At 40.9% G+C, this 12125-nt stretch overlaps 1 protein-coding gene and 1 long non-coding RNA gene across 3 annotated transcripts in view; both read right to left on the bottom strand.

Annotated features, from left to right (window-relative positions):
* Positions 1-3671: 3671 nt before the first annotated feature.
* LOC309698337 lies at positions 3672-5436 on the bottom strand. Of its 2 annotated transcripts, XR_014274067.1 has the most exons (4): positions 4794-5436; positions 4343-4501; positions 4208-4264; positions 3672-3774 (listed from the first exon to the last, which is right to left on the bottom strand). It is a non-coding gene; the product is annotated as an uncharacterized lncRNA (long non-coding RNA). The 2 variants fall into 2 exon arrangements; XR_014274066.1 differs by having other exon boundaries at positions 4343-5436.
* A 23-nt stretch (positions 5437-5459) lies between these two features.
* Positions 5460-12125, bottom strand: part of LOC309698332 (uncharacterized protein) — a 29241-nt gene continuing 22575 nt past the window's right edge. Inside the window, exons 7-8 of the mRNA XM_082520695.1 lie at positions 6836-6906; positions 5460-6736 (exon numbers count right to left, since the gene is read on the bottom strand). Of these exons, the coding sequence (XP_082376821.1) occupies positions 6521-6736; positions 6836-6906 (287 nt within the window). The 3' untranslated portion in view covers positions 5460-6520. The remainder of the gene's footprint in view (positions 6737-6835; positions 6907-12125) is intronic.

Here is a 12125-nt window from a genome sequence, read left to right as displayed (position 1 = left end):
ATGGAAAACTGACCAGGTTTTCTTAGACCACAGCATTACGCCCTTTGGATGCATCAGAATCTTCTGCAGTACGTCCTTTTCAGTGTCCTGATACTGTTGAATTATCTTTTGTAAGCTAATCAACTCGTTGGGATCTGCTCTACTGGCTTTTCTTTCAGACCATGTAATGTTTTTCAAGATTTCTTTTGTTGGAGCATCATCCCTGTTGCCAGATTGGATCACCTTTTGTGGCACTTTCTGTAAAGACTACAAGCTCCTTGGTAATTTGTTTTTGAGGAGTTCTCCAGCACTTTGACGTGATTGTGCACGCACAGGCCGCCTTTTCAGCGCTTTGTTATTATGGCAGACCTCACCTCCTTTGAAAACGACTTCTGCTTTCAGTGTCTCTTTGTCATAAACCACCACAGCCACAGTGACAGGGCAGTCCTGAAATCTGCAGTACCCCATAAACCTGAAAACCGGTGCCTTTGATCTTGAAGAGAGTTTTTTCACACTGTCTCCGAAATCCAAAACTGCAGTACGGATTAAGGGTTCTGACTCCACTGGCAATTATATTTGTCCACTTGCAGTCCTTTAAATAGTCTTCCTGACTGATGTTGCCGTAACTCCTTCCATTTATTCTCATTTATGAAGAAGAAACTTTTCTGCTGTGGCAAACCAGATGTGAAAAATATTTCTTCTGAACTGCTACTGTCTGTGTTGACCTTAGCTGATTCATCTGATTCATTCCTCTGCAACATTCAGATATACATTAAAAAAAAAATATATATATATATATATAAACACTTTCAATGTTTGTCACTACAGTGTCTCTATGAAAATCCTTTTTCTATGCCAACAACATAACAGGTAGCATTTAGATTTTTGGACATACACGCGCTAACTAACACAGCCCTTGTTAACGTTTATTTGCTAAGAAACTATCTCTAAGTTCTAAATTGTAAAATTCACAGTGCAAATTACTGTAATTAACACTATAGTTAAAAAACACAAGCACTAATTCACTGTGTAATACACATTCCCTAATTGATTTATTAATATTAATAATGTTATACTATGTTACATATACATTTTGAGTGGCTCCTAAACCACAAAAACAAGCTGTTAAAGACCGTTGCTCCGAACGGACTTTACAATCATTATCACAATCACCATGACTTGAAAGAGTCATTGTGTCAAGCCAATGCAAATCGTTGCTTAAAAGAGAATTTATGACCTTATGTGACAAAAACACTTTTGTAAGATGAGTTATTTATCATGGTGAACAGTGTTACTTATTATGGTTGTTTTACAAGTAATGCAACCAAACATTGATTTTGTTTTAACGTATTTGTTCGTACTAGAAAATGTTACGTATTTTTCAATTATCTCAATGTGTTATCACTTCTTTTTCTTAATGAATATATATATTTAAGAAAAGATACAACATCAAAAGTCAAACGACTGAACAGTTTTCACTACGCTTAAATGGAGGGTGTTACTTTTAAATGTACGCCTAAGAGTACAAAATCTAATCTTAGGTATATGTTATATTTCTATATATACTAACCAATGGAGAGCATATATCAATATTATTGAAGTTTTCAAATTCTAAAAATTATGATTTTAGACACATTTCTGGACAAAGACTATATACAAAGCGCAAACAATCTAAAACAATTTTCTCTAATTAGACTGAGGAAAATAACTGGCATTAAAAGGCTGGAATGTTCTCGTTTCTTGTTAATAGTCCAATTTTAGTGTTAATTACTCACCTTTCCATTTTATTGTTGGTGGGTAAACCGAAAATTTTTGTCCACGTAGGCCTCGAAGAAAAGTTCAGTGTACTAATAATAATTATGTAATGACAGCGTAACCACATATAACCGTTTCCTGTCGCAATGAAAGCTACTGTGAGATTATTCTATTATCTTGTGCCACGTTATACCTCTAATTAAAGATTGTGAAACTATTATGTAGTTTTAGTTTGCATTATTCTCCTGAATTAGAAGAAGGTGATAACTATTACATTTGTGAAACTGGTTTGTATTACATTGGACTGCTGATTTATTGTGAATGAATGATATTGTTTTATGATGCATTATACTGCTGAGTTATAAGAAATACTGTTTTCAGAGAGTCAGGACCTTGTTTTCTGATAATAGAGGAGACGGAGAGCACATTCCACGGAAGCTTCACTCCCACCGTTGTTGAAGGCAGACGAAATAGGGAGCCAAGGCCATAAGTTAGGCTCGTTTTTGATTAGAGAGTCCCAAACATGATAGCTTGAACCAAGTTTGAATAATTAAGAGACCAATTGAGGAGATACGTGAGGGAGGCGTAGTAGGGAAAGGTGTTTGTTTTGTCTCATGTCTCAGAGGGTGTTGTCTCATTCCCTGGGCCAGAGGACGGCTAGAGAGGGTCAGAGCGAGGGCAGTGGACCTGGGAATGGTGACCCGGGCCCATCATGCCATTGATGGACATGGAGGCAGCTGAGTGGGCCGAGGAGTGACACAGCGCAACGTATGGTGACCTCTTGTGGTCAAGAGTTCAAGAGAGGGAGTGTGGAGATCAGGGAAATATTTTACTGCTACTATTCATAACCATCATTACCATTACATTAATTATAATTTCATCAAAGCATTCATTCAATAGATTACACATGTTCTTAGTTAAGGTTATTACACCTATCACAGAGAGCTTCTGTCTGGTAAAAGGTCAGAAGCGTCAATGGGCGGGGTGAGGCCGAGTGCATTTTGAGGTTGAGACACACACACACACACACACACACACACACACACACACACACACACACACACACGGGTCTATGTGGTATGGAGGGACTATCCTACGTCAATCCGCCCGGTGGTGGTTTAAGTGGACTACCCTTTTCAAAGGACTTGGAGCCAAGGGAGCGAGGTTAAAGTGTTCGAAAAAATCTGAAAAAAATTTGGGTCACTTCAGACCTCATACACTCCTTATAGAAGTCTAGATACACTGATACACATCAACCAGACTCTATTGTGTTTTCTGGAGACATTGTCCACTTGACAACAATGTGTTTTATGAGGTCCAAAAAAAATAATATTGGGTCTTTAAAGGGACAATGATGTAATATTTAAATAGCTCATCATTACCATGAATACACATCTGACAGGACACAGGATTACTGGAACATCATTTTATTAGTGTTCTTGGATCTGAACATTAATTTTAACCATAAATAAAAAAGAAATCTATGGACAAAAATGCCCACGCTTCCCACAGAAATATAAAAATATAGAAAACAGAAAAATTAATAACATTTAAAATGAATTTTAATAGTCTAAAGGTAAATATTAAGGGGAGAAAATATGCATTTATAATTTTTTATTTTAAATATAACCTGTCAAAAAAAACCCTAAATAAATTAAATGTAAAAATTATGAAATACAAACTACTTCTGTAATTGACAAGAACTTTTTTTTTTCTTTAAACAGAACATCAGTGTTAACAACAATTGGCAATCTGACCAAGATGTAAAACCACATCTGGCTAAACAGTTATTTTAGTTCATTTTTGTCTGCCTTTTTGCAGTTAATCCTCTGTTTCTTACAAAATCTCTTATGTTTTGAACTGTTCTTCCTGCCAACACCAGATCTTCTACCAATTTGCAATGACTGCATTCATTTTTGGTGGCTAGTTTCCCTTCGTTTATGTGGTCTTTAAAATGCCTCATCACTGCAGCAACCTCAGCCTTGGACCACATGTTTTTGGGAGCTCTTCGGGAATTGTGGGATTGAGCAGCATTTTTCTCTGGAAGATATATAAAGTAGTAGTAGTTAAAACAAACAAAAAACCAAACAAAAAAACCAAAAAAACATTTGCTTGTTAAAAGAATGGATGCTACCCTGTACTAACTTCTGAAATGTGTTGCTACCATCAATATCAAGACGAGCTAAAATTCTCTTTGAAAATTTATCAAATTTCTAAAATGAGACAACATTTAGCGTTCCACTGTGAATAAAAGACTGAATAAAAAAATGAATAAAAGTCTCTTGATGCATGCTCAATCATCCAGGTAAGTAAATCCCAAAACGTTGATTCTGTTAATCTGGACGTAGCGTTTTCAGTGGGAGAAACATTTTGTCACTCATCCAAGTGACTTTTTGCCACCACTCTGCAGTTTGCCATATGTTGCAAAGTGATGAAACAATAATAAGCTTAGAGAACCAACTGCACCCCTTACCTTCAGAGGGAGCAGCAGTCTCACTTGCTGCAGGCATTGTGAGTGGTCCTTCATCTGCTGATTACACAATTTGATTAAGTTTTAATATTTGTAACAAACATTTTATCCACAGAAACGAAGCTAGTGGTAACTTACCACAATCTACAGTGTCTTGGAGCTGCGCTGTGTTTGTGGAATCAGCTACTGCATGTACAGGCTCACTGGTGCCACACGCCGACATTGTGAGTGCTGTGTCATCATCATCTGATTCACTCTCACTGTCCTTTGTTTCAGCATCACTTAATGCAATTTCATCTGAGAAATTGTGGGGGGGAAAAACCAAACACAACCCCCCCCCAAAAACCTCACATTAACAACGAGATATGACAAAATACAGAACAAATACTGGAAATTATAGTACATAGTTTTACTATTTAAGGCCACCACTCTGCAGTTTGCCAAATGTTGCAAAGTGATGAAACAATAGACTTTAAGAACCTTAAATCATGGACATTTAACAGAATGGTCTGTGCTTTTAGGTTTTAATTCTGTTGATAAAGCATAATATTCAACTACTGCCCTAATATTTGCTCCTTTCAATACAAACCTTCTATTTTGATCTCATCCAGTGATTTCCCCTGGATCTGGGAAAGATGTCCTTTTTCCAGTGTTAAAAGCAGTTTGGAAATCTTGGCCAGCTGTGTTGTGGGAACTTGTAATCTGTAGAATTCGCGGTGAACGCGGATATCATGACCCAGGAAATCTGCAACCTGATCAAGTTCGTTGTTTTTCAAATTACGGACTTGTGAGAGTGGGGCAACATGTTTTCTGAGCTGTGTCGATCTTAGATACTCAGGCTGCTTTGCTCCACACTGGTGTGCATGAACATGCAAGGAGTCCATTCCTCTGTAATGACTCATTGATCGGGGTCTTGCAAAGAGGTAGATATTAGTGGCACAAATACCACAGTCAGGCCTCCTACTAACCAGTAGTGACAGAGCATCCAGCATGCTTGGTGTTAGCAGAACTGGAACATTTCTGTCCCTTTTTCCCATTATTTCTATTCTACAGAAATAGTTACAGAGTCTCTGTTCCATTTCTGAGAGCCCCATGGCAACATCTGTGTGGAGTGCCGTTTTGTCTCTTTCAAGAAAACTTTTGAGGCGCATCTTTGAAACCTCTCCAGAACGTCTTCGGTTGAACACAATGATTTGTGAGAGTGTAACTTGTGCAAGTTGGGCATAATTCTGAGCTGTGGCTTTGTTCTCCAAGCTGCAAAAGGCACTTTCTGCAGATTTTTGAAGGTAGTGATGGAGAATCCGAACATCTTCTGTAAAGGGCAATGTTGATGGCTTGTTAAACTTTGCCTCACTCAATGTGTTCAAGGCACGATGAGACACCATCTCGGACCATTTGGAGACATACAACTTCTTGAACGCATCAGTGGACTTGATTAGGGCTTCATCCTCTGTCATGAGGGCACGACAATGGATAATGTCAGACATTTTATGCAGTGTATGTCCCAGTTTCAGCACAAGGCTTGGAGTTTTGTATGACAGTGTCTCTTCATCAAAACTTGAAACTTTCTTTACTGCTTGCACAACTCTCTGGAAATTAGCAGGCTTAATAGCTTCTTCCATGTTATGCACTGAGGATTCTGTGCGCAGACACAACAACAAACGTCCCGCTTCACGAAGCTTCTGTCGTATATAATCATACTTTGTAGGGTCTTGTCCATGTTTATTGTAGAGGGACTGGGCAAACTGAATAACAGTAAAGTCATTTCGCACAGCTGAGGCAATCTCATCTTGTTTCATAACAGCAAGAACCTTCCAGACTCCACTTGACACCTGCGGATAACACTGAGACTCCAGAGTTAAAGCCAGGCCGAGTACTTTGGTTCTTCCAGGTTTTTTATCCGTGTCATCTTTTGGTTTGTTAGGACATCTGCGGACATGTCTCCAAAGATCCTTGCGAACATACATCCCTTGACAATAAAAGCAATGAGCAAACTTTCCCTCTACTGCTTTAATCTTGGGTCTTCTCTTCACTTTCAGTGGTCCCACTCCACCATGCAAAACTGCAGCATTATGCTTAAAATTTCCCTTATTTCTCAATTTCTCTAACAGACTTTTACGCTCGTTTGAGTCTCTAGGCAGGGAAAATGCATGCACAACATCAGGAGCTGTTTTGTGCGTTTTCAGGTGGCGGGAAATTTTAGCTTGTGGTTTGCCACAAAAATAGCAGTAATTTCTTTTACTTAAAGTCATTTTTTCTGATTCAGTTTCGCAAAGCTCACTTTATCTTGTGGCTTGTCCTTTGTCAAGTTGTGGATTAAATTCGTTGAATCTGATTGTTCATGCGCTTTGGAGATGTCATCTTGGCATAGCAGACCTTTTGATGTGCTTGGCAATAATGAGATGTCTTCATCTGAATCTTCATCATATGACTCTGAATCTGGCACATATTCTTCTTCTGATATGCTGTGGTTGCCATCATCATCGCTTGATATTTGACATCCTCCCCTGAATATTCAGAAATTTCTTCTTTCTGGAATGTAAGAATAAAAGTTATTTTAATTGATCAATACTTTAGACAGGTAAAAAATAAACTGAAAAAAGTCAAGCCAAATATGAATGGGATACACACCTGTGTTGACTGGTGGCAATTCTCATTTGCCAATTTTGCAAGGCAGGATTTGTGCCAGACCCCTAAACAAACTGAAACACATTTTAATAGACTTAATTTAGCTTTGCAGTTCTATTTAAGTGAAGTAGTTTTTTGTCAAAGCATTACAGTAATGTCAAATGCTGAAAAAAAAAAACCCAAACTGTTCACACTTAAGGATATTTTAATGACTACACATACACTGCTAATCCCCCCCCCCCCCCCCCCCAAAAAAAAGGACATCCCAGATGTGAATGAATGAATGAATTATTCTTATTAAATACTTTGTTCTTTAGGTAGTTGAATGGCATGAAAGTGTGTAGTTGAATGTGTGTGGCCTCCAGATGCCTGTATGACTTCCCTACAATGCCTGGGCATGCTCGGGATGAGGTGGCGGACGGTCTCCTGAAGGATCTCCTCCAAGACCTGGACTAAAGCATCTGCCAACCCCTGGACAGTTTGTGGTGGATGGAGTGAGACATGATGTCCCAGATGTGCTCAATTGGATTCAGGTCTGGGGAACAGGCGGGCCAGTCCATAGCATCAATGCCTTTGTCATGGAGGAACTGCTGACATACTCCAGCCACATGAGGTCCAGTGTCGTCTCGCATTAGGTGGACCCCAGGGCCAAACGCACCAGCATGTGGTCTCACAAAGGGTCCGAGGATCTCATCTTGTTACCCAATGACAGTCAGGCTCTCTGGCAGGCACAGAAATGCCACCCCAAACCATTACACACACAATATGATCATGCTGGAGGATGTTGCAGGCAGCAGAACGTTCCCCACGGCATCTCCAGACTGTCACGTGCTCAGTTTGAACCTCCTTTCAGCTGTGAGGAGTAGGGCTGGGCCATATTATACCGTTCACGGTATAATATGGGAAATGAAATATCGCGATAGAATGGGAGTAAAACGCGCATACGCAGTGCCTTTGTTTTCATATGCACATGGCCGCTTGTTGAGTGAAACAGATGAACCAGAATTGGTTTGTAAAAATGGTGCAACTTCAGTGATGTGGAACTGGTTTGGTGTTTGTCTGTCAGATACACGACAAAGCACATTTTTTTGCAGAACATGCAAGCGGCCGTTGTTATTGTCGTATTTGTCGGACTAAGATGCTCTTAAATCTGGGAGTAATCTGGGTCCTAAACTCCGTATTCTTCAGGTCAAACAACACTGCAGCATCACTGAGAGTTAAAAACTTTCTCAATTCTTTCATCTTTAATAAAACGATCAGCATTGCTACTTTACCAGGTGTAACTTCTCGAGAGCAGTGATGTTTTGGGGCTGTCGCCGAGCAACACGGACTTTCAACTCCCGCCACAGATTTTCTATGGGGTTGAGGTCTGGAGACTGGCTAGGCCACTCCAGGACTTTCAAATGCTTCTTACGGAGCCACTCCTTTGTTGCCCGGGCGGTGTGTTTTGGATCATTGTCATGTTGGAAGACCCAGCCTCGTTTCATCTTCAAAGTTCTCACTGATGGAAGGAGGTTTTGGCTCAAAATCTCACGATACATGGCCCCATTCATTCTGTCCTTAACACGGATCAGTCGTCCTGTCCCCTTGGCAGAAAAACAGCCCCATAGCATGATGTTTCCACCCCCATGCTTCACAGTAGGTATGGTGTTCTTGGGATGCGACTCAGTATTCTTCTTCCTCCAAACACGACGAGTTGAGTTTATACCAAAAAGTTCTACTTTGGTTTCATCTGACCACATGACATTCTCCCAATCCTCTGCTGTATCATCCATGTGCTCTCTGGCAAACTTCAGACGGGCCTGGACATGCACTGGCTTCAGCAGCGGAACACGTCTGGCACTGCGGGATTTGATTCCCTGCCGTTGTAGTGTGTTACTGATGGTGACCTTTGTTACTTTGGTCCCAGCTCTCTGCAGGTCATTCACCAGGTCCCCCCGTGTGGTTCTGGGATCTTTGCTCACCGTTCTCATGATCATTTTGACCCCACGGGATGAGATCTTGCGTGGAGCCCCAGATCGAGGGAGATTATCAGTGGTCTTGTATGTCTTCCATTTTCTGATGATTGCTCCCACAGTTGATTTTTTCACACCAAGCTGCTTGCCTATTGTAGATTCACTCTTCCCAGTCTGGTGCAGGTCTACAATACTTTTCCTGGTGTCCTTCGAAAGCTCTTTGGCCTTGGCCACGGCGGAGTTTGGAGTCTGACTGTTTGAGGCTGTGGACAGGTGTCTTTTATACAGATGATGAGTTCAAACAGGTGCCATTCATACAGGTAACGAGTGGGGGACAGAAAAGCTTCTTACAGAAGACGTTACAGGTCTGTGAGAGCCAGAGATTTTCCTTGTTTGAGGTGGCCAAATACTTATTTTCCACCCTAATTTACGAATAAATTCTTTACAAATCCTACCATGTGAATTCATGGATTTTTTTTTTTCACATTCTGTCTCTCACAGTTGAAGTGTACCTCTGGTGCAAATTACTGACCTCTGTCATCATTTTAAGTGGGGGAACTTGCACAATCGGTGGCTGACTAAATACTTTTTTGCCCCACTGTATGTTAGCATAACATAAACAGTGAAGCTGGAGGACAAACACTAACACTTTTCCACTTATAAAAGTTAACGTTAAAGTTCCTGATAGTTAGAGACGAACGCAATCGCATGGCAGGATGCTGTAAACGGACCAAACTTCAGTCAGGAGAACAACTGAGATAATCCATCCACAATACGAGGTTAGTCATTAATATACTGCAGCAACATGGGAATAGAGCAGCTGCCAGAGAATTCAACATTAATGAATCAATGGTACAGAAGTGGAGGAAGCAAGAAGAATGAGTTTAATAAAGTTTGATTTATCTGACTGCTTTGTTTCGCTTAATGTGCCTTATAATCCCGTGCACCTTATGGTCCAAAAAATACGTACTGCACACTGCAGTTTAATGTTGCAAAGCACCTCTTTTTAACTTCAGTGGATATTATACATGGTTATGCTCAGGATATGTCAGCCCATTTCTACTGGAAATGCCTTTTGGTTAAACTTTCAGCAAGGAATTTGCATTTGCACTGTTACATTTGTATAAAGCTTTAATGTACATAAAAACCAGCTTCTTGTTTAAGTGAAAATAAATGGAAGGTTGTCTTTTTGCGCTATTAATGTTGTGGAGTTGTATTTTGTCTCGCATCAAATATATCGTCAGTTATATCATTATTGCAAATTTTCAAATATATATCGTGATAAATATTTTTGGCCATATCGCCCTGCTCTAGTGAGGAGCATAGGGTGCCAGTGCCGAAGTTTCCAAACTTTGTGTTTTCTGGCAAATGCCAAACATCCTGCATGGTGTTGGGCTGCAAGCTCAATCCCCACCTGTGGACGCTGGACCCTCAAGCCACCCTCATGAAGTCAGTTTCTGACCATTTGAGCAGACAGATGCACATTTGTGGCCTGTTTGAGGTCATTTTGCAGGGCTCCTCTTGTTCCTCCTTGTACAAAGGTGGAGGTAGCGGTCCTGCTGCTGGGTTGTTGCCCTCCTATGGCCTACTCCACATCCAGGTAGCACCTCCATGCTCTGGACACTACACTAACAGGCACAGCAAACCTTCTTGCCACAGCTCACATTGATGTGCTACGCTAGATGAGCTGCACTACCTGAGCCACTTGTGTGGGTTGTAGACTGTCTCATGCTACCACTAAAATGAAATCACCGCCAGCATTCAAAAGTGACCAATGAGGTAATACTACATTTCTTTAATTAGACGTGACCACCCACTGATTAAAAAGGGAGCAGTGTTCATTTCAGCTATCTTAATTTTACTATATACTGTACCTATTCACTAAATGTGAATAGGTACACATTTAGTGGGGCGATCGTGGCTCAAGAGTTGGGAGTTCGCCTTGTAATCGGAAGGTTGCTGGTTCGAGCCCCGGCTTGGACAGTCGCAGTCGTTGTGTCCTTGGGCAAGACACTTCACCCGTTGCCTACTGGTGGTGGTCAGAGGGTCTGGTGGCGCCAGTGTCCGGCAGCCTCGCCTCTGTCAGTGCGCCCCAGGGTGGCTGTGGCTACAATGTAGCTTGCCATCACCAGTGTGTGAATGTGTGTGTGAATGGGTGGATGACTGGATATGTAAAGCGCTTTGGGGTCCTTAGGGACTAGTAAAGCGCTATATAAATACAGGCCATTTACCAAATGTCTCACCTTTGCACTTATAGCCAAGCCACTTGAGGGAGGAAACCGGTCCCACACACTGAATGCACTTGTCCAAAGATGATATTGTTGTGCACACCAGACGATGATTGTGACACTGTTAGCAAAATATTGCAACATTTATTTGTTTTGGACAGTTGGAAAGGTGAGGTGTTTTCAATTCAGTTGCAGATATCAACTAATACACTTCATCCCAGTATAAAATTTGAACGCAATTGACCTCTTCACTTTTTTCTACTGGAACCATTTTACTGGGATTAGGGGAATTGATTCTTTCACTTTGTTGTTATCTAGAATAGCAAATTGAGTTAAAACACTGCAGCTTCTTAAAAATGGCACATGCATTCTTATCTGCGTGAGGTGGGTCAGAGTAAAAACAAAAAACAAAAACAAAATAAAAAACAATCCTTCCTTATTTGCTTATCCTTGCAGCTGGAACCTATTCCAAATATGATGGGTGTACAATGCCTCTCACCCGAGTTGTATCTGGCAACTACAGCTTCCGCCCAAAGACATCCAGTTAGTGGGGCTTGCTGGACTGGTAATTCTAAATTGCCCATAGGTGTGAGTGTGGTAGAGTCTGTCAATGTGATACCCTGCGACAGCCTGTCACTCCAATTAACAGCTGATTCCTTTGCAGTCATCCATCCTCTTCCACTTATCCTTATCAGGATTGTGGGGTAGCAGGTTTGGGGCCTATACCAGCTACCATAGGGCAGTGCAACCTGGACAGATCACCAGTCTAACATGGAAGGACAAGCGTTTGCATTCACACCAAAGGGCAGTTTTGAATCACCAGTTAACCTAACCCCATAAGCTACATCTTTGGACTGTGGGAAGAAGCCAGAGTACACAGCCAGAGAGAACCCATGCACTACAGCAGTAAAAAGTGCCTAAAACAAGTTAAGAAGTTGTATAGTACTATCTATCTTAATGTTCAAGCCTGAGTTTCAAACCATTTCAACTTAGAAACAAAGCACATGCAGTCAGTTCTGCATGCTGTAGGTCAAACTGTCAAAAAAATACGAGAAGACCCCTCCTAAAACCAGAGTGATGTCACCATGAAGCAAACTTTGACGGAGTCCC

This window comes from Aulonocara stuartgranti, assembly GCF_965226115.1.
Source record: "Aulonocara stuartgranti genome assembly, chromosome: 22".
NCBI classification, from domain to species: Eukaryota; Metazoa; Chordata; class Actinopteri; order Cichliformes; family Cichlidae; genus Aulonocara; species Aulonocara stuartgranti.
Note: the sequence above shows the minus strand (reverse complement) of the source record. Positions and strands in the feature narration are given on the sequence as shown.